At 37.2% G+C, this 22930-nt stretch overlaps 1 protein-coding gene across 6 annotated transcripts in view; it reads right to left on the bottom strand.

The window, feature by feature from the left end:
• Positions 1-22930, bottom strand: part of CDK8 (cyclin dependent kinase 8) — a 71851-nt gene that overhangs the window by 21326 nt on the left and 27595 nt on the right. For 3 of the 6 annotated variants that reach the window (XM_065902017.1, XM_065902016.1, XM_065902019.1), the window contains exons 3-4: positions 17964-18074; positions 14071-14211 (exon numbers count right to left, since the gene is read on the bottom strand). In XM_065902017.1, coding sequence (XP_065758089.1) covers positions 14071-14211; positions 17964-18074 — 252 coding nt within the window. Of the gene's footprint in view, positions 1-4813; positions 4910-14070; positions 14212-17963; positions 18075-22930 lie in introns of those variants that run through there. The other 3 variants (XM_065902018.1, XM_065902022.1, XM_065902021.1) reach the window with 3 other exon arrangements.

Below are 22930 nucleotides of genomic sequence, written 5' to 3' on the forward strand. Positions count from 1 at the left end.
AGACCAGATGAGGCTCCGCTCCAGGGCAAACCAGGGCTCAGAGAGGCTTGTGAAATGTGACGGCAGTGGTGGGCCCTCCCAGAGGCACAGGCAGCCTGGCACCTGACAGGGGGTGGGGCTCAGGAGGGGACCTGATGTCTGGGCTAGAACTCTCTCCTCATGGGCCACCTCGTGAACCCCATTTTGATTCTCCTCTCATCAACTCTGCCTTCTCTACCATCGCCAGGGCTCACTTCCTAAGAGACAAAGCTGATCACGTCTCCCCCTTGCTTAAAATCTTCCACAGTAACAGGGGAAAATTATTAGGAAAACAGTGGAACAGAAAATGACAGACACACTGTGATTACAACTGGGTTAAAAAAAAAAAAAAAAAGTGAGATGAGTAAGGACTAGAAGAACAAAAAAGGTTAGTGACAGGTAGGGATGAACTTTTTCACAAGTTTCTTTGAGCCCTTTTCTTGTGCTTTATTACTACTTAAATGCTTCACCTTTCACGGCTCCCCCCATCCTGTGCTGTGAATAGGTAGAAGTCTTCATGGTGGGACGCCAGGCTCCTGCAAGCTCCAGGACCACTCCCCCACCCCAGGGCACGGCCCTGCCACAAATGTGCTGCATGACAGTCCTGTTCTGTGACTAGTCAGACCTTGTTCACAACTACGTCAGTGCTGGCCCTGTATTTCTGCCACAACAACTTTCCTTTCCTGTGTTACTTGGCAACATCTGGTTCTCAACTCGCCTTTTAAAGATATAATATGCGAATACACCCTGATTATAAACAGGCCACATACAGTTAAAAGATTCTAAAGAGTCAGACTCTTGCCACCACCCATCACTCCTCCACCGCATCCCGAACACCACTCCCTCCTCCAGAGTTACCAGCTGATTATCTGGCTTGCTGTGAAGGATTCTGCTAGCACTCAAGTGCTCCTAAAAGATTACTTCCGTTTCTGATAAAAGCACAAGCACATAGGGGCATTTCTTTCTTCCTTCTATCCCAGATAGAGTGGAAAAACTCCTTCTTTTGATTTCTTATTCATTCAGCAGCTGGGCTCAGATCTGAGAAGCCCTGGGGTGGGTGGTACTGATTAGCCTGCTACTAGGCAAAGGGGGAAAAAAAAAACCCTCTCTTGGTCTTCATTTTATTATACACTCAATGGACTGGCCATGTCCCAAGCACCTTGGTTCTGAGCCTTGGTTGGGAACAGTTTCTCCATCAAAGTCTTGCCTGGTATTAGGATTTGGGGCCAAAGCTCCAGCTAATAATTAGAACTTTTTCTATGAGACAACTCATTGCCTATTGCACGACCTGAAGTAGATCTCAGGGTTGAGGCGCTAAGCAGACTTAAATCAGTGGATTTAAGTTCAGCTGTGGCATGCTATATAATCAGAAACAAAAGAGAACAGGGTTAAGTGCTGTTTTAATAACACTATTTATAAGCAGTGAGTCGCTCCCCATGGGATCTCCCATGCTGCCATTCCACAGGTCCTAGAGAGTGACAGTCTGATTTAGGAGACAAATTCCACACTACATTTGAGAATGTAACCTAATGGAAAGTTCAAGAGAAAATGGCAGAAAAGCCACAGAGATATGAATACTCTTGTATTTTTAATCAGCATTAAGGAAGACTTCGAAAGACTTGATTTTTGTTTTAGTATTTAATGTCACACCGAGACAATATTATATCCTCCAAAAGGCTAATTTCTTTCATCTTTGTCTATCAGTGGGAGAACCTGGTAGCCCTAGGGCCAAACCATCCAAATCACTGATGATAAAACACAATAACAGTCATGACTTTAGTAAACTGCAATCAAACATAATCATCTTAAAAGAACATATAGAACTTTGCTGATCACATTTTGATGAGGCACATCCCCCATTAAACTATTTGCTGCTACATACAGCAAAGGTCCAATGTGACTTAAAAGTATTATAGCATCATGACAACATCTTCAAGAATAGTTATCTTACACACAGAAGTGACTACAGGATACTTGTATTGCCTGCTGAACAATGAAACAGATGGATGAAATACTTATCGAAGTCTACTTATTTGATTATTTGAAACTATGCCTTGAAACAAGCCTTTCTCTTGTTTTCTTTCTCCCAGAAAAAAAAACCAATTTTGTATTAGGTTGGTATGAAAAAACTTAAAAGAACTTTTTGGCCAACCTGAAATTAAAAGAGTGTGCCCGTTTTACAGTCTCACGGCTTTTCTTGTTTTATGTTGTTGTGCTCCAAAAAAGTCCCCACTGCCATTTCCTTAAAAAAAATGTCTGTTACAGAGATAACCATTCCTGGTGAGACTTTCTGCTCTCCAGACTGTCACACTGGGCAACATCGCACTGATGACTCTGGCAAACAGCAGAGATGGTAAACTGGTTTCATTTAAGGGCCCAACTCTGGAAGAAAACTAAGGGCTGCTGGGAACTGCATCTTGAGAAAGACAGGACCTGGGCTAGTCAGGAAACTGCCATTATCAATTAGAGGTATCTCACACAGATACAGAACTGCACAACGCTGGCATCTCTGTCAAGCTAACTGCAAAAACTTTTTATTCTAGGGATGAAGCCAGGGTCTTCATATGTTCACTGACCTTATCAAGGCAAAATGGAGACTCTGAGTCAGTAAGAAAAGTGATTTTTAATGGATCTATGAAAAGAAGACAGCGATGCACAAGTAACCTGTCAAGTGCTGCTCACCAAGATTTGTTTGGAACTCACACACTGTAAACACAGTCTGGTGGCGCACTTTCTGGACACCTGATAACTTTCAGCTTGGTTGTTAATTACTGTGTGCCACAATACACACTGATCTGTATTTCAAATGACACTTTTCAATTGATGATGTCTACCTGTTAAGAAAATACAATTCTGCTTTTACTTCTAGTTTTGTGTTCTGAGAGATGAATGCAGAATCTGTATCTTTATGAATACTTATTATGTATATCTTTATCTTGCACTACACACTGAATTTTTCTAGACATACATTTTTATTGAATGTTTATTTATATATATATTTTTATTTCTAGGCTGTGCTGTGCACACTGCGGGATCTTAGTTCCCCAAACAGACGTTGAATCTGGGCCCTAGGCAGTGGAAGTGCAGAGTTCTAAGCACTGGATCACCAGGGATTCCTAGGTAAGGCATATTTTAAAATATATTCTTTTATATGTCCCTAAATGCCAAGCAATTCTACTGTATCACATAGCTTCATTCTATAGCTTTTGCTTATTCTTTATTTAAACAAATTTGTCACAATCTGATTTAAAATATACCAAGGTACATAATTATATATTCCTAATTCCTTCTATACAACTGCCAAATTGAACAAACCATAAGTTTTTTTGTGTATATTCATTATTTCAAGCATCCTGCTATTATAAAATGTGTTTCAATCTTCTGAAATAAAACATACTTTTTTTGCCACACCCCGTGGCATGTGGGATCTTAGTTCCCTGATTAGGGATCAAACCTATATCCCCTGTGCTAGAAGGCAGGGTCTTAATCTCTGGACCACCAGGGAAGTCCCTTGAAATAAAATATATTTTATCTGATACTCTGATTTTTTTCTATATTTGAATAGACACAGACTCTAGACCCAGAGTTCTCAACTTTTTTTCTTCCCCTAAACATTTGAGGAATACAACAGACTTCTGAAGATGAGGAAGTATGATTAAATGCTTAAGAATAGGCTAAAAAAAAAAAAAAAGAATCAAGGATCCCATCAACTATTAGTTCCATGACCTTCACCTCCATTTTCTCATTTATAAAATATGGACAAAAATAATGACAAGTTAGTGTTGCAAAGATAAATTTTGCTAATGTACATAAAAGAATACAATGCTTGATATATTAAAAGTCCAAAATATAATGATGGCTAACACTATAATCTGTTAACAGTGACTAACAACTGAAGTGATTTAAGTAGCAACTCCTGGGGGTATGGTACCCATGTATGACTGGATAATACCACCAAGATGATTTTTCTATATCACCCTAAGAGATGCCCCTAATTTGTTTTTAATCATTTATCTAGATTTCAGTCACTTATGCCTTTTACAAATCAAAAAACTGTTTATTATTAGTAATACCTTCTTAAGAATTAAAGCAATAAAAATACAGATTCCTGTAGGAGATTAAAATATAGAAAAGTACAACAAAAGTAAAATTTACCTGAAACTTCACCTCACATAGTTAGGTCATTACAAACATTTCGGTGGACATAATTCCAGATCTCTCTAAATCTACATTATTACATGTATATAAATACCTTAGAAATGCCCTTTTGATTACTTCACTTAACAGTGAACAAATAATAAATAAATGCATAGCACTACTGTATTGATCCTACTTTATTTAGCCTCCCCTACCATAGTTCCTTAGGCTGCTTTTAGACCAGAAGAGCTCTAGGACATTGTCAGGTAACAGAGAAGTCAGATGGATAACAGCTGCAGACTTGCTTACACACTTACAGGTTTCCTTCCTTCCTCATTTTTATAAAGAACTTCAATCAGAAATGAATATTAAATTTTGTCAAACACTGAATTTTGCAAAAGTTTTACATTTACAACTACTGAGATAACCATAGCGTTATTTTCCTAGCATTATTAATATGAATTCTGTCAACAGGTTTCCAAATACTGAATCATCTTCACATTCTTGAACTTCATTTTACTTGGAGTATAGTAATCTTTTAATGTTCCTCTGGATCCTATTCGCTAATATTTTATCTAAGATATAAGCAAAAATGTTTATACGTGACACTGACCGACTGTATTTATTAGGTTTGTGTTTAGGATAGATTCTGAGTTACCTGTCTCACAAGTTAGAAGGCTGTTGAGGAATTGCAGGAAGGGGAATGACATGGTGTGCTTTGCTTTCTAGAGGTCATTCTGATTGCTACGTAGATACTGGACCACAGAAACGAAAGACTGCAAGGAGGGACGATCACGTGCTTGTTTTTTCAGTAATCCAAGTACCCTAGATTAGAATAGCAGCGATAGAAACGATAAGAAGCAAAGTCAAGAGGCAGGAAATGGACTGCAAAAAACTCAACTGTGCAGTGGGAGGTCAGGCTATTGTAGGATCAATGAACAGGAAAGAGTGAAATCTATGAACAGACCTGGAAGTTCACTTGAGAAGTCCAAACCCACATCCTGAAATCAAGGTGGTCTGAAATCTTCCTGTTAAGTTTGCACCTGTCCACTGGGCAGACCCAGAGAGACTTAGCTAGGGGGACTGCATCATCCCTGCTCATCTGCCCTTCCCTCCTGGCTAACTCTTCCCACAGCATCTTCTCCGGGAAAGCAAGCACTACAGTTGACTCTTCTTTGAGAAAAGATGCTGGTCAGATGACTGGGACCAATGGCCAGTTGTGTTACTTCAAATCAGAGTTACAAGAGAGTCTTACTGTACTTCAATCTGAAACATGTTCTGAAGATAGCACTGATAAGAATCCAGTTATTCAATCAACAAATATTTATCATGCAGCTAGTATATGCTATCCTGGGTGCTAAAGATACACCAGTAAGTGAAATGGATAAAGTTCACGAACCTAAGGTACTTATTCACAGTCCTAAGGCAACCTAACGAAGGACTGGAAATAAAATGCACTGACTGAACATTTATTAGGCACCAAACAACCTGATATTTCACTCTCTATCAAAGAGACAAAAATATGGGTCTGACTTCATTTTAAGTTTAAAAAAAAAGAGAGAAAAGATATATGTGACTTAAAACTTGGATAATCTTCTATTTCTAGCCAATTTTCAGGATTACTCAAAAATATCATCTTCGCTTTTTTTTTTTAAAGCTCAATTAAATTATTTAGAATATCTGTCTTGTCTGGTGAAAAATGGGACTTTAAAAAAAAGATTCTAGCATCTTGCTGATCAAGTGTCTGAAAAGATTCATCAAGAATCTGAAGGTAGATGAGAAGACACATGCAAACTAACCAACATGGTGTTTTTACAATCAACTTCTAACCTGCCCACATAAGCAGGTACAATGTCTGGAGCTGCACTATTTAGTAAAAGTGGGCCACTTTTTCATTATTTACAAACAAGAGAACACAGTTCATTATGCATGATCAATATCTAAATTACACAAATGTGGCATATATTAAGAAACTAAAGGGACTGTTTACAATCAAATATTTCCAAGAAAGAAAACTGTCCAACTGTCATTTAAGTCAACTTACTACAGAATAAACACAATATTCGTTATGTTAACCAAAAGTAATGCAAACCTCATTTTAGTTTGCCTTAACTCACTCTTATCAATAAAACCTATGTTTCATCTTCAAGCCTAAATTTTATGGATACAATTTTGTATGTTTTCCTAGTTATATAATTACACAAATAAGAAAATTAGAGTAAATCCTTGGAGATTCCATTTATTCCCAGTAAATGAAGCAAATCTCAAGTAATAAGCAGTGATTGATCCTGACAATCACAAAGCATTTTTCTTCAAAAAATCTCTGTTTTAAAGAAACATGCTTAATATATTCCCAACACTCATTTCTAGGAAGCTAAGCACAGAAAAGGAGCAACAATAGCAGTGAGAACAGAGGCCTTGAACACAGTTTCCTTTCTTCCGAGCTGGCCAATCAATTTGTTTCTTTGCTTCTTTCAGCATTTGGACAATGTCAAGGTCCTTTCTGCTTCCCCTGTCCCCTAAAGAGTGTACTGGCCCCTCCTTTTAGGCAGACAAGAAAGTGTATGCATGGCTTTTTTCCCCTTAATAGCAACCATCCTCTACTGACATAAAACAAAAAAACTAAGCAACACTGAATATTATGTGTGAACTTTAACAAAAGACTAAATAGGTATTTTCTTCTGTTTCCTTCTATATGATTATAACATGTTAACTGCAAACTATTAGAAAATTCAGAAAGGTGTTAATGGAGGAAGGTGAAACTTGCCTGAAATTCTCCCACCTATAAATAAACCCTACTTAGAAAAACATATTCCCTACAGGACTACAGCTATTCGACATGGTTTTATTATCAACATCAAGAAATTTGCATAAAATATTAAAGTACTTATAATTAGAACAAAGTATTTTCTACAGACTTGATCTTCTCTTTTCCTAAACATATTAAATACCTTTTCAGCAACAGTCTAAGACCAGAGGCTTTCAAACCTTCTTGAACACAACCCACAGGAAGAAAATCACTTATTATGGTCATAATTACACACACACACACACACACACACATATATACAACTGAAACAAAAGTGTCATGAATCAACAACCTCCCTCAAGACATGTGATGTACTCTGATGTCTGCTCTGTCCTACTCTATTCCATTAAAAAAATTTAAAATTACACACACACACACACACACACACGTGCACACACACACACATATACAACTGAGACAAAAGTTTCATGAATCAACAACCTCCCTCAAGACATGTGATATACTCTGATGTCTGCTCTGTCCTACTCTATTCCATTAAAAAATTTAAAAGGCTGGTTGTGTTGTGTGATTTCCCAACTCACAGCTTACAACCTGCAATTTAAAAATCACTGACCTAGAGAGGAAAATCCCTAAATTCAGAGATCCAGCTTTGAAAATAATTAGCTAAGTAACCAGAATCAGGGCATTTAATCTCTTTTCTTCTGAGTTTTCCACTTCCTTTACAGAGCTCAGCAGTCAATAAGAAAATGAATCTAAAAATCCCAAGCAAACCAACTAATTATATTACTGTTTGCAAACTTCAGTATTAGTAAGCAAATCTAATAAACCAGGTGATCTTTTACTCAAATAAGAAGAATCAGATCAAAAACACCCCAATAATTCATCATGTTATAATTAGTAATTAGGTGCCTTCATAAAGTAGGCCTTATGATACTGAGTCTGAGTCAATGGCTCACCCCGAGATTTTGATCGCAGTTGCTAGGAAACCAACTCATCCTTCACCAAACACAGTTAAACCTCTGCCCCCACCACCAAGTCATTCCAAGTTATCCAATATAATTAAAATAAACTGCAAGGTAGCAGCACTATCAGATTTTTTTTTAATAAGCCAGATTAAAGCTCTGAAATAGCTCGAGCATTTTATAAACATGTTTATGCAATGGCCCACTGGGCTATTTCACATCACATACTACACATGACAAGACATCCCCCTGGGATACTTCCAAAGGAAATCTCTGCAGACATTTATTTTCTAGGAAATTTTACTATGTCAAAAAACTGTGCAAAAAAACAAAGAACCTATTTTGCAGTGAATGCTCTGTCACTGAGCTATACCCACCCCTCTCCCCTCCAAAAGAAAATATTCTGAATTGTTTTAGGGCAGAAGTGATCAACTTTAGATAGCTGTGATACTCCAAAACACTCCAAATTTCATATACAGCCTTGTAATTCAGCTCAAAGTAAAAAAAAGGAAAAAAATTATGAAAGTTATAGTATATCTTGAACATTATCCATTTGGTGCAAGAGGATGAAAATATAGCCTACGTGCCTGGGAGCTCCAAGTTAATTACCACTATGAAAAAATCATTAAAGTACTAATTAAAATGAAATTTGGGGGGATACTAGATTTTTTTAAAAGTGGAACACATTAATGACCATATGAGAACTGATATACACTTAATGAAAGTTAATGGCAAACAGGTAAGTCATAATAACTACTTCTTTACTCTATTAAATGCCTTAGGAAACAAGTCAAAAGCACAAGTCTTTAATATTTACTTAAATACAAATCTGATTTGACTGTAAATCATTTCTATGTTAAGTCTGATATACCTGAATGAATATTTTCAACAAAAAGCACAAAATTCAGCCAACAATGAATTCACTAGAAAATTTTAAAAGAACTATCAGCTAGAAATTAAAATACTGACATTGTGATTAGAAATGACCTGGTCTGCTAAATGTAGGATTAAAGTGAAACATTGGCGATGCAAGTTCAGAATAGTTGGAACGTACAGAAAAGAGGCATGCCCACCCCAACCCCATTAACAAAGAATAATTCACACAGAAGGGACTTCCAGAAGTTCTGGAAAGAAAAAAGTGACGGATGTAAATTAACAATAATGAAAATGTTCCACCCTTAAGATTAAAGGAGAAAAATTGGAAAAAATAAATGACATAAAGTGAACATCGGAACAAACAGACAAAGGGCCAAGAAATAGGTCTCCCTGGGCAGAACAAATATTTGAAGGAGAGGAAGGGAGCGATGGATGAGATCAACAGATCACTGTCATTAGCTGAATGGTCTCTGAACTGACTGATAAGAGCTGAGTTCTTTTCAGTGGAAAGAAGGCTGCTGAAAGGACTTAAAATGTGGTATGAATAGAAAATAATTTTTTCTGCACTGTTTCACTGCACTAAATCATAGCAGAGATAAGAGGGAGTGAAAGGAAGAAATGCAGCAGAGTCTGTGTGCATCCCTAGATACAGAGAAGTGTCAGGTAACATCAGCGATAAGCTATGGGGAATAACCTTGGAGACCGCTTTGCTTCTGTTACAGACGGGCTAGTTCGTTCATTCACCCTGTGTAAGCAATACTGTATACATTACTGTGTATTCCACAGGCACTGGGAAGTCTACAAAGACATAAGAAGTCCCAGGTTTTGCCCTCAGGAACTTACCATCAGACAGAGGAGTACAATTACTCAGCTAGTAAGCACCCCAGGGGTAGTTAAAAATAATGCTACAGGGTTTAGAAGTAAACATTCTCACTCTCAGCTAGTGTGACTGGGGTGGTGGGTGCTGGGGGCTTTTCTGATGAGGTAGCAGGAGCAGAGCTTTAAAGGATGAATAGAATTTAAAATGCTGGAGATGAAGGGAGGAGGGCATTCAGACAGGCAGGACAACCTCTGGGTTGACTGGAAAATAAATATAAAGAATGAGATAAAAGAAAAACAGGAGACTGGAGCCAGACCATAGTGGTGTTTTTAATCTTCAATTCGGCAGCATGCATACTGGTGAGAAGTGTTTTTCAAATTCTTAATCTATCACAGAATTTTTCCTAGGAAGAGAAAAATTACTGAGTTTGAAATTTCACAATTGCACAAGAAAACAATGACAAAATTTAGAAAGTTTTATAAAAAAAAAAATCATTTCCATTGATAGAGCCTAGACAGTGAACTGGCTGGACATCCTCAAATAGGTCCCAATGGCGTCACTGATGGTCACACCCTTGCCCATGTGCTCTAACTCAACCCCAGAGGACTACCTCTCAAAGGGGAGTTCAGTCACCACTGCTGGATCAAGCCTGGCTTCTACACAAAAAGGATCGAATATGACCCTGGTGCTTCAAGCTTTTTACTAAACTGGGCTCAGAAAAAAAAACCCACCAACCAATCAGGCTAAGGGACTTCAAACTTGTCCTTATTTTGAGTCACTAAAACCTATCTTCACTTGAAACTTTCCTAATATTTCATACTTAGTTTCTCTTTATGGTACATATGCCAAAAGAAACCCAAAAAACCTTACTATTCCTTAACGCAACAAAACACTTCTATTTTATGTAAGCAGATAATTGGGGGGCTGGGGCGGGGGAGAATATAGACAACACAACCCTGAAATACCTTTTCCCAAGTTGCATGTGTCTCAGTTGATGCGATTGAATAGGATGGCTATTTGGGTGTCACCTTGGCTGGACCATAGTGCCTACACATCTGGTCAAAGACTATTCTGGATGTTTCTATCAAGGTGTTTTTGGATGAGATTGACACTTAAATTTATGGACTCTGATTTAAGTGGGATCACCCTCCATAATGTGGGTGAGCTTCACCCCAAAACAAGAAGGAATTCTGCCAGGGGACTGACTCTGGACTCAACTGCAACTCTTGCCTTGGGTCTGCCAAACCTGCCAGCCTGACCTGCAGCTTCTGGACTGACCCTGCCTCCACAACTGCCTGAAGGAAGTGCTTAGGAGAAACCTCACTCTCTCCACACAAATCCACTCTCTCTACACACACCTGTTTCTCTCTGGAGAACAATGATTAATAAAGGTAGTAATGCCAGAATCAGGACTAGAGACTGCTAGTCAAACAACTTTTCATTTCCAAGGAGAGGAGACTATAAGAAGAGAGCGGAAGGGCGTAGTCCCAAAGAAAGAGTAAAGTTACCTCACACACACCACTGTTTTTATTTCTTTCTCCAGTTTACTTTGAAGTCATAAATTATCTCACAAATACTGCATAGATTTCCTTTCCAGCCCCTTTCTTAGAACATCTGTACATGTGTACTTAATTACTACATTCAGCCCAACAAGAGTTCCAGAATTATTAAGTCTCTATTTCCTGTGGAGGATGACAGACCTCAGTTACTGATTTGCTACTACATAATGATCAGTAGAGACAAAATTAACCTTTATTAAATGGTAAAGTTAACTATACATATCAATCAAAGAACTCCATAACTCTATCATCTCAAATCAGTATTTCTATTAACAATAAAGCCAATTTTATTAAGCAGAAATTTCAGTAACACTCTGGACTATTTTCAAATGGTGTTTTTAGGGGGTCTATGTTAACTTTCTATCTTAACATGAAGCTTCATGTGGCAAGTCAGCACCTTAACCAACTGGTCCAATTCTTAACATTAGAAATCTACGTAGACCTGCTAAGGTTGGTATCACCTCATTTCATCTAAACCTGACTGAAAAGGAGCAATGAACATAATTAACTAGTAATTATGCTGCAAATAATAATAACTGCTTGAGGAAAGATTTAAAAAAAGGTCATGTCATACAGCTTCTAAAGAATATTTTTCAGAGTAAATACTTTAATACTACACATATGAATATTTTATGTAGCTAAAGCTGAAAAATTATATACTATCAAACTCCAAAATTTGATTTTCAGTTGGCAGGAAGGTAGGCACAATTTTAATAAAAACTATGATTATGAATCTTTCCTTCAAGAACCGAAGAGGCAGGGACATGAACCTGTAAGATCCAGCCTAGGGGCAGAGGTTATCACTTCAATGAAAGGATGGTTCAGTGGGCCTGCAATGCACAGAAGGGTCAGGCGTTTAGAAAGAGCACTAAGAAGCCAAGCATTGACATTACAGGAAACCATGCTTCAGACGGAAAGTCAAAGGAGGCAGCAGCAGACAAATAATTGATTACAGTTTAGAAAAGACTGTAGATGAACACACTTCTAAACAGATGGCACTGGCCTAGCAAGAGGGGCACAGTACCAAGAGGGATTTGGCTTCAGTGAATAGGAGTATTTTATCCCGATACTGTTCAGAACTGCCAGTATCTGGTAATAATAAAGTGTAACTACTTTTAGTTTGTTTCATTATTATTTTTAAATCAGCTGCAGACAGTGCATTCCTTTGTCACCTGCACCTGGATGCACTCCTCCACGCCCCCTGTCTCCCGAGGCACCACCAACACAGACTTCTGAAATGACCTGCTTGACACTGTCTCTATGCCAAAGACAACTGTTCAGGCTGTGTCAATAGAAAGAACTCTCCCAAAAGAAATCAGACTTCAAAATGATTTTCATTACTTTCATTATTTCATAGTGTAGTTAACACTAATATAAGCAGTTCAGGTATATTATGGGGCTTCCCTGGTGGCTCAGATGGTAAAGAATCTGCCTGCCAAAGCAGGAGACCCAGGTTTAATCCCTGGATTGGGAAGATGCCCTGGAGAAGGGAATGGCAACCCACTCCAGTGTTCTTGCCTGGAAAATCCCATGAACAGAGGAGGTATATTACATATTAATATAAAAATTAAATGCTGTTTTAAAAATCAGTTTGTGTTTATCTAATGAACATACATATTTTAGTGATGAGAAAACATTTAAATTTAAAAAAATAACATTATTTTAGCATATTTAACTCTAAGGGAGAAAAATGCCCTTTAATCAGATTCTATTCTTTTAAAATCATGAAAAATGTCAGGAGCTCAAAAGTAGTAACAGTTTTTCCCTAAGCTGACTCTTCTAAAAGCTGAAATTTATTTTCATTTTCATAAAGAGACAAAGGATTTTTCATATTTATGTCCTATAAATTCACTGCTTATAAATATCCTAATTCTATTAAAAATAAAGTTTGCATAAGAGAAAAAGTTATTTAAACCGAATTTCTGATGTGTTACTTGGTCCTACTGTAAATGCTTTTTCTAGGCTTGAGAACTAGAGATAAAATAACTGCTACCAAATGTATTTCAAGGAGATTTACTGAAGACGGATGAAAGAACCAGAAACTAAAACACCTGACTGAAGGCGACACAAATGCATTAAACACAGAGCACCTTGCAAAGAGCACACACGTGAGGGCAGAGCGGCTCCACCTCATCAGGATGGAGAAGCCTCCTACGTACACATGTGATCAGAGACTACGCCACAGCTTCCAGTGCTGTGTCTATAACTGCTTGAAAGGAAGGCACTGCTACAAACCTCACTAGAGTCACTACATTTACAAAGAAAAGAACAACAAAAGCACAATGTAATTATGCAATATGAAAGGGCTAAACAGGAATCTGAAATTTAAATGATTTAAATATATAAAGCTTTCATGAACAAGCACAATGTAATCAACAATTTAATAATATACATTTTTTTAAGGGCATACAATTTCTGAAGTTTCTGAATTCTTAAGAATTTAGTGTACCTTAACATGACAAGGCTTCTTAATAATGTATTCAATCATGATTAATAAAGGCTACTGGCTGAGAGACTGTTACTAATATAATGGGGTTCAAAAAATGAGCAGTTGAACACTCCTCTTCTAATATTCAACTTCATATGCAGTAGGCTCCAAAGGTTGTATTTTCAAGTTATTCATAAATACACCAACTTCCAGAGTTTATCTGGCATCTAATAATCAATGTAAAGCAAGCCAATGCTTTATTTACAGATGTAAATGCTTAGCGGAACCAGTGTGGCCTCTTTCACCTCTTAAGCATCAGCTAATACATGTCCCGAAGTAGGAGACATCATACAAAAGCACAAGGCTGGGCTCGTTTTGAGACCGCAGCGTTCTTGCTTCCCCTGTGAGGTCTGCAGGCCTGTACAGCGCTAACATCTAGAGACATCACCCCACTCTGAAGTGCATCTTTCTAGCTTACACCTAACTATGTTTCAACTTACCAAATCCCTGTGCAACACCCAGTTAGCATGCAGGTAGTGGATCCCATCTAGAATCTGATACAATAGTGACTTCACCATCCCCCGAGGTAACTGAACTGGCTTCTTGTTTGCTTTAGAAGCTCTGTGAAACTTGATTATATGCTGAAAGAAAGAAAAATATCACCAGAAGCTTAAAAAAGAAAAGAAGGAAAGATAATTTGATAAATAATATTTTCCTAACTGAAAAGGAAACACTCAGCGATTTCCAAAGATACTGAAAATATCATTTCACATTCTGCTGGATAGTATAAATAACCTTAAATAACTACAGCTAAAATGTCATTTCCTGAGCATGGGATAGGGCCTCAGAAAATAAATGACAACAAAGAAGTAGAAAGTAATGTGATTTTATTTTTAAAGTATAATTAAAAATTACTTTCAGAGTTACTTGACCTGTTTATCTAGTGAAAAATTTCAAGAAACAAATATCTGTTATTCTGCAGTGAATAACATATGTATTAAATGAAAGAAAGAAAAAAAAGAACAGAGTTTTGGCTGGCTGACATAGCATAGGTGTGGTACCTATTTACCACAACTGGGTTATAAAGAAAGCAAATGGATAAATATTTCAATTAAGTACACAGACGCACAAAGGAATAATATGTAAATGACCAGCTCATATCTTTGGTCATATATAATATTTAGAAATATCAATGCTTCAGACAAGGGGGGAAAAATGGCCTTGAAACATCCAGCAAAGCTTTCTAGGTATAATGTTAGTGGACATCCAGTAAACATAATGCCACTTTATAAACAGAAAAATCATTTTACAAATAAATGTACTTCAACAAGATCCACTGTTTCAAACTCTTGACAGATTTCTCCACTGTAATGAAAGCACTCTCAAACTGCAAGAAAATCTAGAAATCGGCTGCAGCCAACTCTGCTGTGTGTACCACTGACAGGCCTGCATCTAACATGCACAAGAGCAGACTCCTGGCCAGTATCTGACTGCATATTAGGTGTATTCTTGAACTTAGAAAAAATAATTAAAACAGGAGTGAGATATTTAATAGTATAGCTTAACCTTTCCATTTCTCTTTTCTTAAGCCATATATAGAAGTAGAAAATGGGTAAGAAGTAACTAATGATTAATGAGTGAAGGAGTTTTATTTTCCAAAGAAAAAATATAGAGCAAAGGCCTATATTTGGGAAGGTAAAGGGTATCAGTTAGTGTCTTTAGTAGTATGTAGTATGATTAATGTAGTATGTAGTATGATTAATCAATTTAGTATGATTAATCTATCCTTCAGTAGCAGCATGATATTATTTTAATTTTCTTCTGTCATTTTTTTCGAAGTACTTAAGAATAGGCAAACAAAACAGAGCTATAGTAAGTCTTAATAATCTAGACTGTTTTGTCACCTATCCAAAGAAATGATAATCAAGTCACATCACCTTAAGAAGAACCAGTAGCTCTCAGAGCTTTAAAAAAAAAAAATTAAGATACATTAAAAAAAGAAAATTAAAACCTGCCAGAGTAAGAATGAAAGGAATAAATATGTGCGGGAGGTAAGATAATCAATTGATGCTATATACATTTCTTTAGGTAGTATTTTCATTAGGGTATTTACAAATTACTTTTTTACCAATATTTTATAGCTACAAAAACTACAGTGGGGAAATCTCTTACCTTCATTTTCATTCCTGGGCTATATAACAAATATGCAATACATATACCATAAGATTTCACCAACACCTAAGTAATATTTTAAAATGACTTTTTATTCTTTTTGCCCTTTGCTGCCTTACCCCAGCTAATTCATTTCAATATTCCAATTAAAATAAGAAAATAAAATGGATAAAAAGTAGTTTTAGTAAACTGAATCATCATTTGGTTTTTATTAAAATGAGCACTAGAAGTGCTTATTTGGCTTAAATGAGTTGATACAGTCAATGGTGACTCTATGCACACATTCTGCTGGCTAAGTCACTTCAGTCGTGTCCGACTCTGTGTGACCCCACAGATGGCAACCCACCAGTTTCCTCTGACCCTGGGATTCCCCAGGCAAGAATACTGGAGTGGGTTGCCATTTCCTTCTCCATATACACACATTACATGCAGCTTATTTTATGAAAGTGTAATTATTATATATACACATAAAATTAAATATTACATACCAGCTTTGCTAGAAACCATGTTGAATACAATACTATATCTCCTATGTTCAACTATGTCTTATTACATATCATGCTTATCAACTAGCCTGGAAATTTTCTCATAAACTTGGATTATATAATTTGATTTTATATTACATTTGAATATGATGAGTGTTCAATACTGGCCACTCCAATTTAATGAACTTTTATTAACAGAATCTGAATTTGATTTGATTTCTTTTACAATAACAGAAGCCATCAAAAACTATCATGCACCTTGGGCAATAGTCTCATAAAAGAGGGAAAATTTCATGTGTCTATTTTCTGTTTGAAAATAGTTCTTTCCAGGTAACTTATATAAAAATAAATGGAATCAAATCACATTTAGTCATGTAAAATAGCAATCTACAAACAATACAAAAAAACTTAAAAAAAAAATAAATCTGAAAGCATATGAAACCAAAGTAAGTTTCAATTTCTGGAGTCTGTTAAAGTTAAAATGACGAAAATGAGGATTCATCTGGATATTAGCAAAAGAGTTTGAAACTTTCACTACTTTCAGAAGGTGAATTTCCTGTTACAGTTTTACCAGGATTTGTGCTAGCTTTATTTCAAAAGTTTGTACTTCCATTTACAAACTACAGCTGAATGAAAAGATAAATTATTTTGAAGATTCTGAAATTGAGCCAGGATACTGTAATCCCTTGCATATGTTTTCTCTTCTTATTTAGCTCAATAAATGCACAGCCATGCTAATTCAGTAAGTATAGACAGGATGCAAAATATAGCAAAATATTTAAAGAACATATTACATATTAAATAGCAGAAAAATATATTTCACAATAGTGAAGTAGTTAATTAACTTGACACAATACTGGATATTATTTACTTGTAAAAAAGAGCAGTAAAAGTATTATATTTTACAGATGGGGAAAGCGACCCCTTCAGAGTCATTAAGAGATTTGCCCTATGTCATATGACAAATAGACAGGTCCACTAAATCTCAATCTGAGTGAGTGAATCTAAGTCGCTCAATTGTGTGAGACTCTTTGAGACCCCAAGGACTATATATCTATATATATATAGTCCATGGAATTTTCCAGGCCAGAATACTGGAGTGGGTAGCCTTCCCCTTCTTCAGGGGATCTTCCCAACCCAGGGATCAAACCCAGGCCTCCTGCCTAGCAGGCAGATTCTTTACCAGCTGAGCCACAAGGGAAGCCCAAATCTCAATCTAGTTCTCCAAATAAATACAACATACTCAAGTCCCTACACAAGGTATTATCACCTTCCCATGGAAATGGCAACCCACTCCACTACTCTTGCCTGGAAAATCCCATGGATGGAGGAGCCTGGTAGGCTACAGTCCATGGGGTTGCAAAGAGTCGGACAGGACTGAGCGACTTCACTTCGCTACAGAATAAAAGGAAATAGGCTGTTTTTAAATTTTACAACAAAACAGTTATTACTGTTACTTTTTTTTATGTTGTCAAAATCCAAGCTAGGAAACAATATTGAAGAGCTATTTATACTCTTCAGATTCTTTTGTTCTCTGCAGCATGTCAAACTGATAAGAACAAAAGTAAAAATACAAAGCAACACTCTAGCCTTCATACTTTCTCAACTGCATTCTGAGATCCCTTTTATCTTAAAATAATATCTAATACTACGATGAGCTCCCCAAATTGTCTCCAGTTAGTCCTGTTGATCCCCGACTGAAACCATGGCCCCACATCCACCATGGTGCGCCTTACCCAGAGGTCATGTTCGGCATAGTCAAATAGAAGCCACACTTTCCTGTCTGCGTGAGATAGAAACACCTTTTGAAGAGAGATGACATTTGGGTGCTTAAGTTCTCGAAGTAGCTGCAAAACAAAGGGGAGTCATTAAAAATCTTTGTCATAAAAGTAACATGAAAAACCCTACACTGTTTTTAACCCAAAGGCAATACAAACCTAATGGTACTCAACCCTAAAAATCTAATACCCATTTTCTCAAATATATTTTCTCAAAATACAATTTTGAGATGCCCATACAAATGAATACAAATCTGTGGGCAAAAGACACTGAAAAGATATAATTGTGTAAATCTGTCAGTTTTGTTGTTATTGTTCAGCTGGCTTCCTTCTTTAATGTTTTTATTATGGTAAAATACATATAATGTAAAAATTACCATTTTATGCTACTGATGAACCTATCTGCAGGGCAGGAATAGAGACTCAGACATAGAGAACAGATTTATGGACACACTAGGAGCAGGAGAGGGTGGGTGAACTGAAACAGCAGGACTGAAATATATATGTTACCATATGTAATATAGATAACTAATGAAAGCTGCTATATAACACAGGGAGTTCGACCTGGTGCTCCCTGACAACCTAGCGGGGTGGGATGGGGTAGGAGGTGGGTTCAAGAGGGAGGGAACATATGGATACCTATGGTTGATTCATGTTGATGTATGGCAGAAACCAACATAAGAGTGTAAAGCAATTATCCTTCAATTAAAAATAAATATAATGTTAAAATATTATGTTGTACAAAATTTAAAAATAAATACATTTTTAAGAAACTACCATTTTAACCATTTTTAAGGGTACAATTCAGTAGCATAAGCACACTCACAATGCTGTGCAGCCATCCCCACCATCCATTTTAGAACCGTTTTATCATCCTAAACAGAAATTCTGTACCCGTTAAATGATAACTCCCCACTTTTCTCTCCCCATGAGCCCCTGGTAACCTCTAATCTACTTTCTGTCTCTATGAATTTGTCTATTCTAGGTGCCTCACGTAAGTAGAATTATTCAGTATTTGTCCTTTTGTGTGGCTTATTTCACTAAGCATAACTTAAGTCTTTAAGGTTTATCCATGGTGTAACATATTTCAAAATTTCATGGCTTTTTATGGTTGAGTACATTCCATTCCATATATACACATCTTGCTTATTCATTCATCAGCTAACAGTCACCGGTTATTTCCACATTTTGGCTACTGTGAATAATGTTGCTATGAGCATTGGTGTATAGGTACTCAAATTCCTCCTTTCAGTTCTTTGAGTAAATACCTAGGAGGGGAACAGCGAGATCATATGATGACTCTATGTTTAACTTTTCCAGGAACCAGCAAACTGGTTTTGACAGTAGTTTCACCGTTTACATTCCCATCAGCAATGTGTTGAGAGTTCCAATACCTCCACACCCTCACCAACGTCTATTTACCTTCTAAATTTTTTTATAATAGCCACGTCCTAATAGGTATGATGCAGTATCTGCTGTGGCTTTGATTTGTACTCCCGAATGACTCATGGTGTTAAGCATCTTTTCATGTGCTTATTGGTATATCTTCTTTGGAGAAATGTCTATTCAAGTCTTTTTCATAATGTCTATTCAAGTCCTCTGCCTATTTCTGAACTGGATTTTTTGATGTTGTTATTGAGTTGTATTTCTTTATATAGTGTAGACATTAACCCTTTAGCAGATATGATTTACAAATATTTTCTCTCATTACACTAGTTGTCTATGTTTTGACATCACACAACAATACACTTAAAACAAATCTGTAGTTTGTAATTCTTTGAAAAACTAACTATAGTTTTCCCTCAATATCAGAGGGGGTCTGATTCCAGGACACCCCAATACCCCACCCCACATGGGTACCCAAATCCCCCAATGCTCAAGTTCCTTATGTAGAATGGTACAATATCTGCATATAACCTATGCACATCCTCCCATATACTTAAAATCATCTTTGGATTACTTAAAATATCTAATACATTGTAAATACTACACAAATAGTTGCTGGAGCAGGTAGATTCAAATTTTGCTTTTTGGAACTTTCTGGAAAGTTCTTCCCCCGAATATTTCCTATTTGCAGTTGGTTGAATCCATGGATACAAAGAGACAACTGTAACAGCAACATTAGAAAATATAACAAAATAACACTCATCACCACTGAATACCAGATGAGAATTAAGACCTGTAACTCTGTGAGATACAGTACCTATTTTCTCAGGTATTTACATTACAAAGTAAAGTTGATTAAAATTTTATAAATGTTTCATAAAATAAAAAAGAGCTTATACAGATAGAAACAACCAAGTAGAACACACTTTAAGGGCTTATTAACCCTTGTCATCTCCGAGAAGGACATTCTTCTATTAACACTTTGTATCTCCATATTTTATCTCCATTTAGCAACCCAAGTGGCCCTAATAATCCATCAGCATTCCCCCTCCACTAAGCAAAAACAAATAGAACAGCAACAATAAGAAAAAATTTCACATGAAGCCTGATATTGTCTTTATCAGTTAGAAATGATTTACACCATGCCCTGCAAACGTATTCCAAAGACATGACAGACCTGTGAGAAAGTCAAGGTCTTAAGAACTTAGGACTTCAGTATCTTTTATAAGAATACTGTCACCAAAACAGCTATCAAGTAAATGTAATGTTAATAATGTATTAGGGGCTCTAAAATGAATTCACAAAAGACAGACTATGAATGGACTATATATGAAGTCATTTATATGAACAATTATTCTTTGGAAAGTGATGATTATTCTATTTAGGAACAAGATTAAATTCAAGTTATATATTTCTACTTTTAGAACAAAACTTCAAACTTATGAAACTCTAGAGATTAAATACAAATTCTCTGAAACTTAAGTCCAATATCTAAAACTATTTGCTAATTAACAAACAAGGCCAAGAATCTGATACAGGAAAGCCGGGGCTTTGGGGTCACTGGGGACCAGTCAGCTGGCTGGAAGAGTGGACCTAGCGCTAAGTTCATCTCAGTTCTGGGTCAGTGTTTTCTCCATTACCTCACAACTGGAACACACTTCTCAGCTGGGCAGCTATTTCAAATCCTCTCTGGAAACCAGCAGGGTGGAAATTATAACAAACAAACTCCAAAGCTTTGGCAAAAGCTCTCTCAAATTATTAGAAACCTACATACAAGTAGGCTATTCTTAGGTGTCACCTGAATCTCACCTCTGAGATGAGGCTGAGTTCCTGTACTAAAAAAGAAAACAGCAGCAACCATTTTACTAAGCTCTTCCCAGGTGCCAAGAATGGGACTAAGTAGGTGACATGAGCTCTCTCACTCCATCATGAATTACCCTATGAAATATTTATACTGCTCCTGTTTTACAAAGAGGAAATGGTGATGTAAGGAGATTAAATAATTTGCTCAAGGTCACATTCATAGTAGTGGTTAGAATCAGGATTTAAATGCTTTCGAAGTTAATTAATTAATTTCTAAAATACAAATCCAACACTCTGTGATCTAATACCAACACCTCCTAAGACCTACCCCCAGGGGCAGTAATTCTCCTTCATCCAGAGACACAGAGATTTTAAATACATACTAGGCTGTGAACTGGACAGTTGCAGGCACTGTGTTTTGATTATCATGGGACTGCTAGTTTCAAGCACACTGCCTGGTACTTGAAAGGTACTCATTAAACACCTGGTGAATATATGAATAACTGAATCTATGAATAAACAAAATATATCAGCTAAAGGACATCATCAACACATCCTTTGTCTTCTGAACTGTGGACTAACATCAATGCTTTCATCAAAAAAATCAATTCACTTCTATTTTAAAGAAAATCCATCTGATTGGTCAAATATTAAGTCTTTGAGGGCAATGATTTTACTAGTAAGTAAGTATCATAGTAGTAATAAAAGTGTTACAGACTTAGAACTGAGTTTGTGTCTGCAAATTCTTATGTTGAAGCCCTAATCCCCGGCCCCTCAGAATGATTCTATTTGGAGATAAGACCCTTAAAGAGGCAATTAAGGTAAAATGAGGTCAGTAGGATGGGCCCTAATCCAATCAGAATGGTGACCTTACAGAAAAGGAGATTAGAACGCAGAGAGAGATGACCTCGTGAAGAGGCCACAACAGGGTGGCCGTCTGCAAACCAAGGAGAGGTCTCACAGGAAGCCAACTGTGCAGGCACCCTCCACCACTAAGAAAATAAGGTTCTGTTGTTGAAGTCCCCCAGTCTGTAGCATTCTATTGTGGCAGCTCGGGCAAATAGTACAGTAAAGAGCTATTACTACTGAGTTCGTACAACACGCTCTCCTGGGAGCTGGGTCACTGAGGGATTGGAGCTGGAGCCGAGTCTCTGTGAGGAGCTGCCTCTAAGTAAATATTTACACTCACTCACTTCCAAAGGGCCAGGGAGCTCTGGCAGGGCTCCTTTACCCAACACCTGCCACACTCCAGGCCCTGTGGTAGGTGCTACACAAGGTCCCGGGATATAAAATATGCCGAGACCTTCCAAAGAAGTCCTCCGGCAGCAGATTAATTCAAGTGGGCAGGCTGTCTATGCACTGTGGCTGCTGCAGTGATGACTGGCATCTACTGAGAAGCCAATAGGTACCCAGAGTTCACCGTGCCCCAAGAAGTGACCAACACTCCTCATGCACAGAAACTCTATGAGATACCACTGCTCTCATTTTACAAAGAGGAAACTAAAACAGGGATATCAGGTAACCTGCTTTGGGTCCTACAAGCCAAGTACGTGGTAAAGCCAGGGTAACAAGTGAAGTGAAAGTCTCTCAGTCATGTCCGACTCTTTGCGACCCCATGGACCATACAGTTCACAGAATTCTCCAAGCCAGAATACTGGAGTGGGTAGCCATTCCCTTCTCTAGGGGATCTTCCCAAGCCAGGGATTGAACCCAGGTCTCCTGCATTGCACACGGAT

This window comes from Muntiacus reevesi, chromosome 11, assembly GCF_963930625.1.
Source record: "Muntiacus reevesi chromosome 11, mMunRee1.1, whole genome shotgun sequence".
Taxonomy (NCBI): Eukaryota; Metazoa; Chordata; class Mammalia; order Artiodactyla; family Cervidae; genus Muntiacus; species Muntiacus reevesi.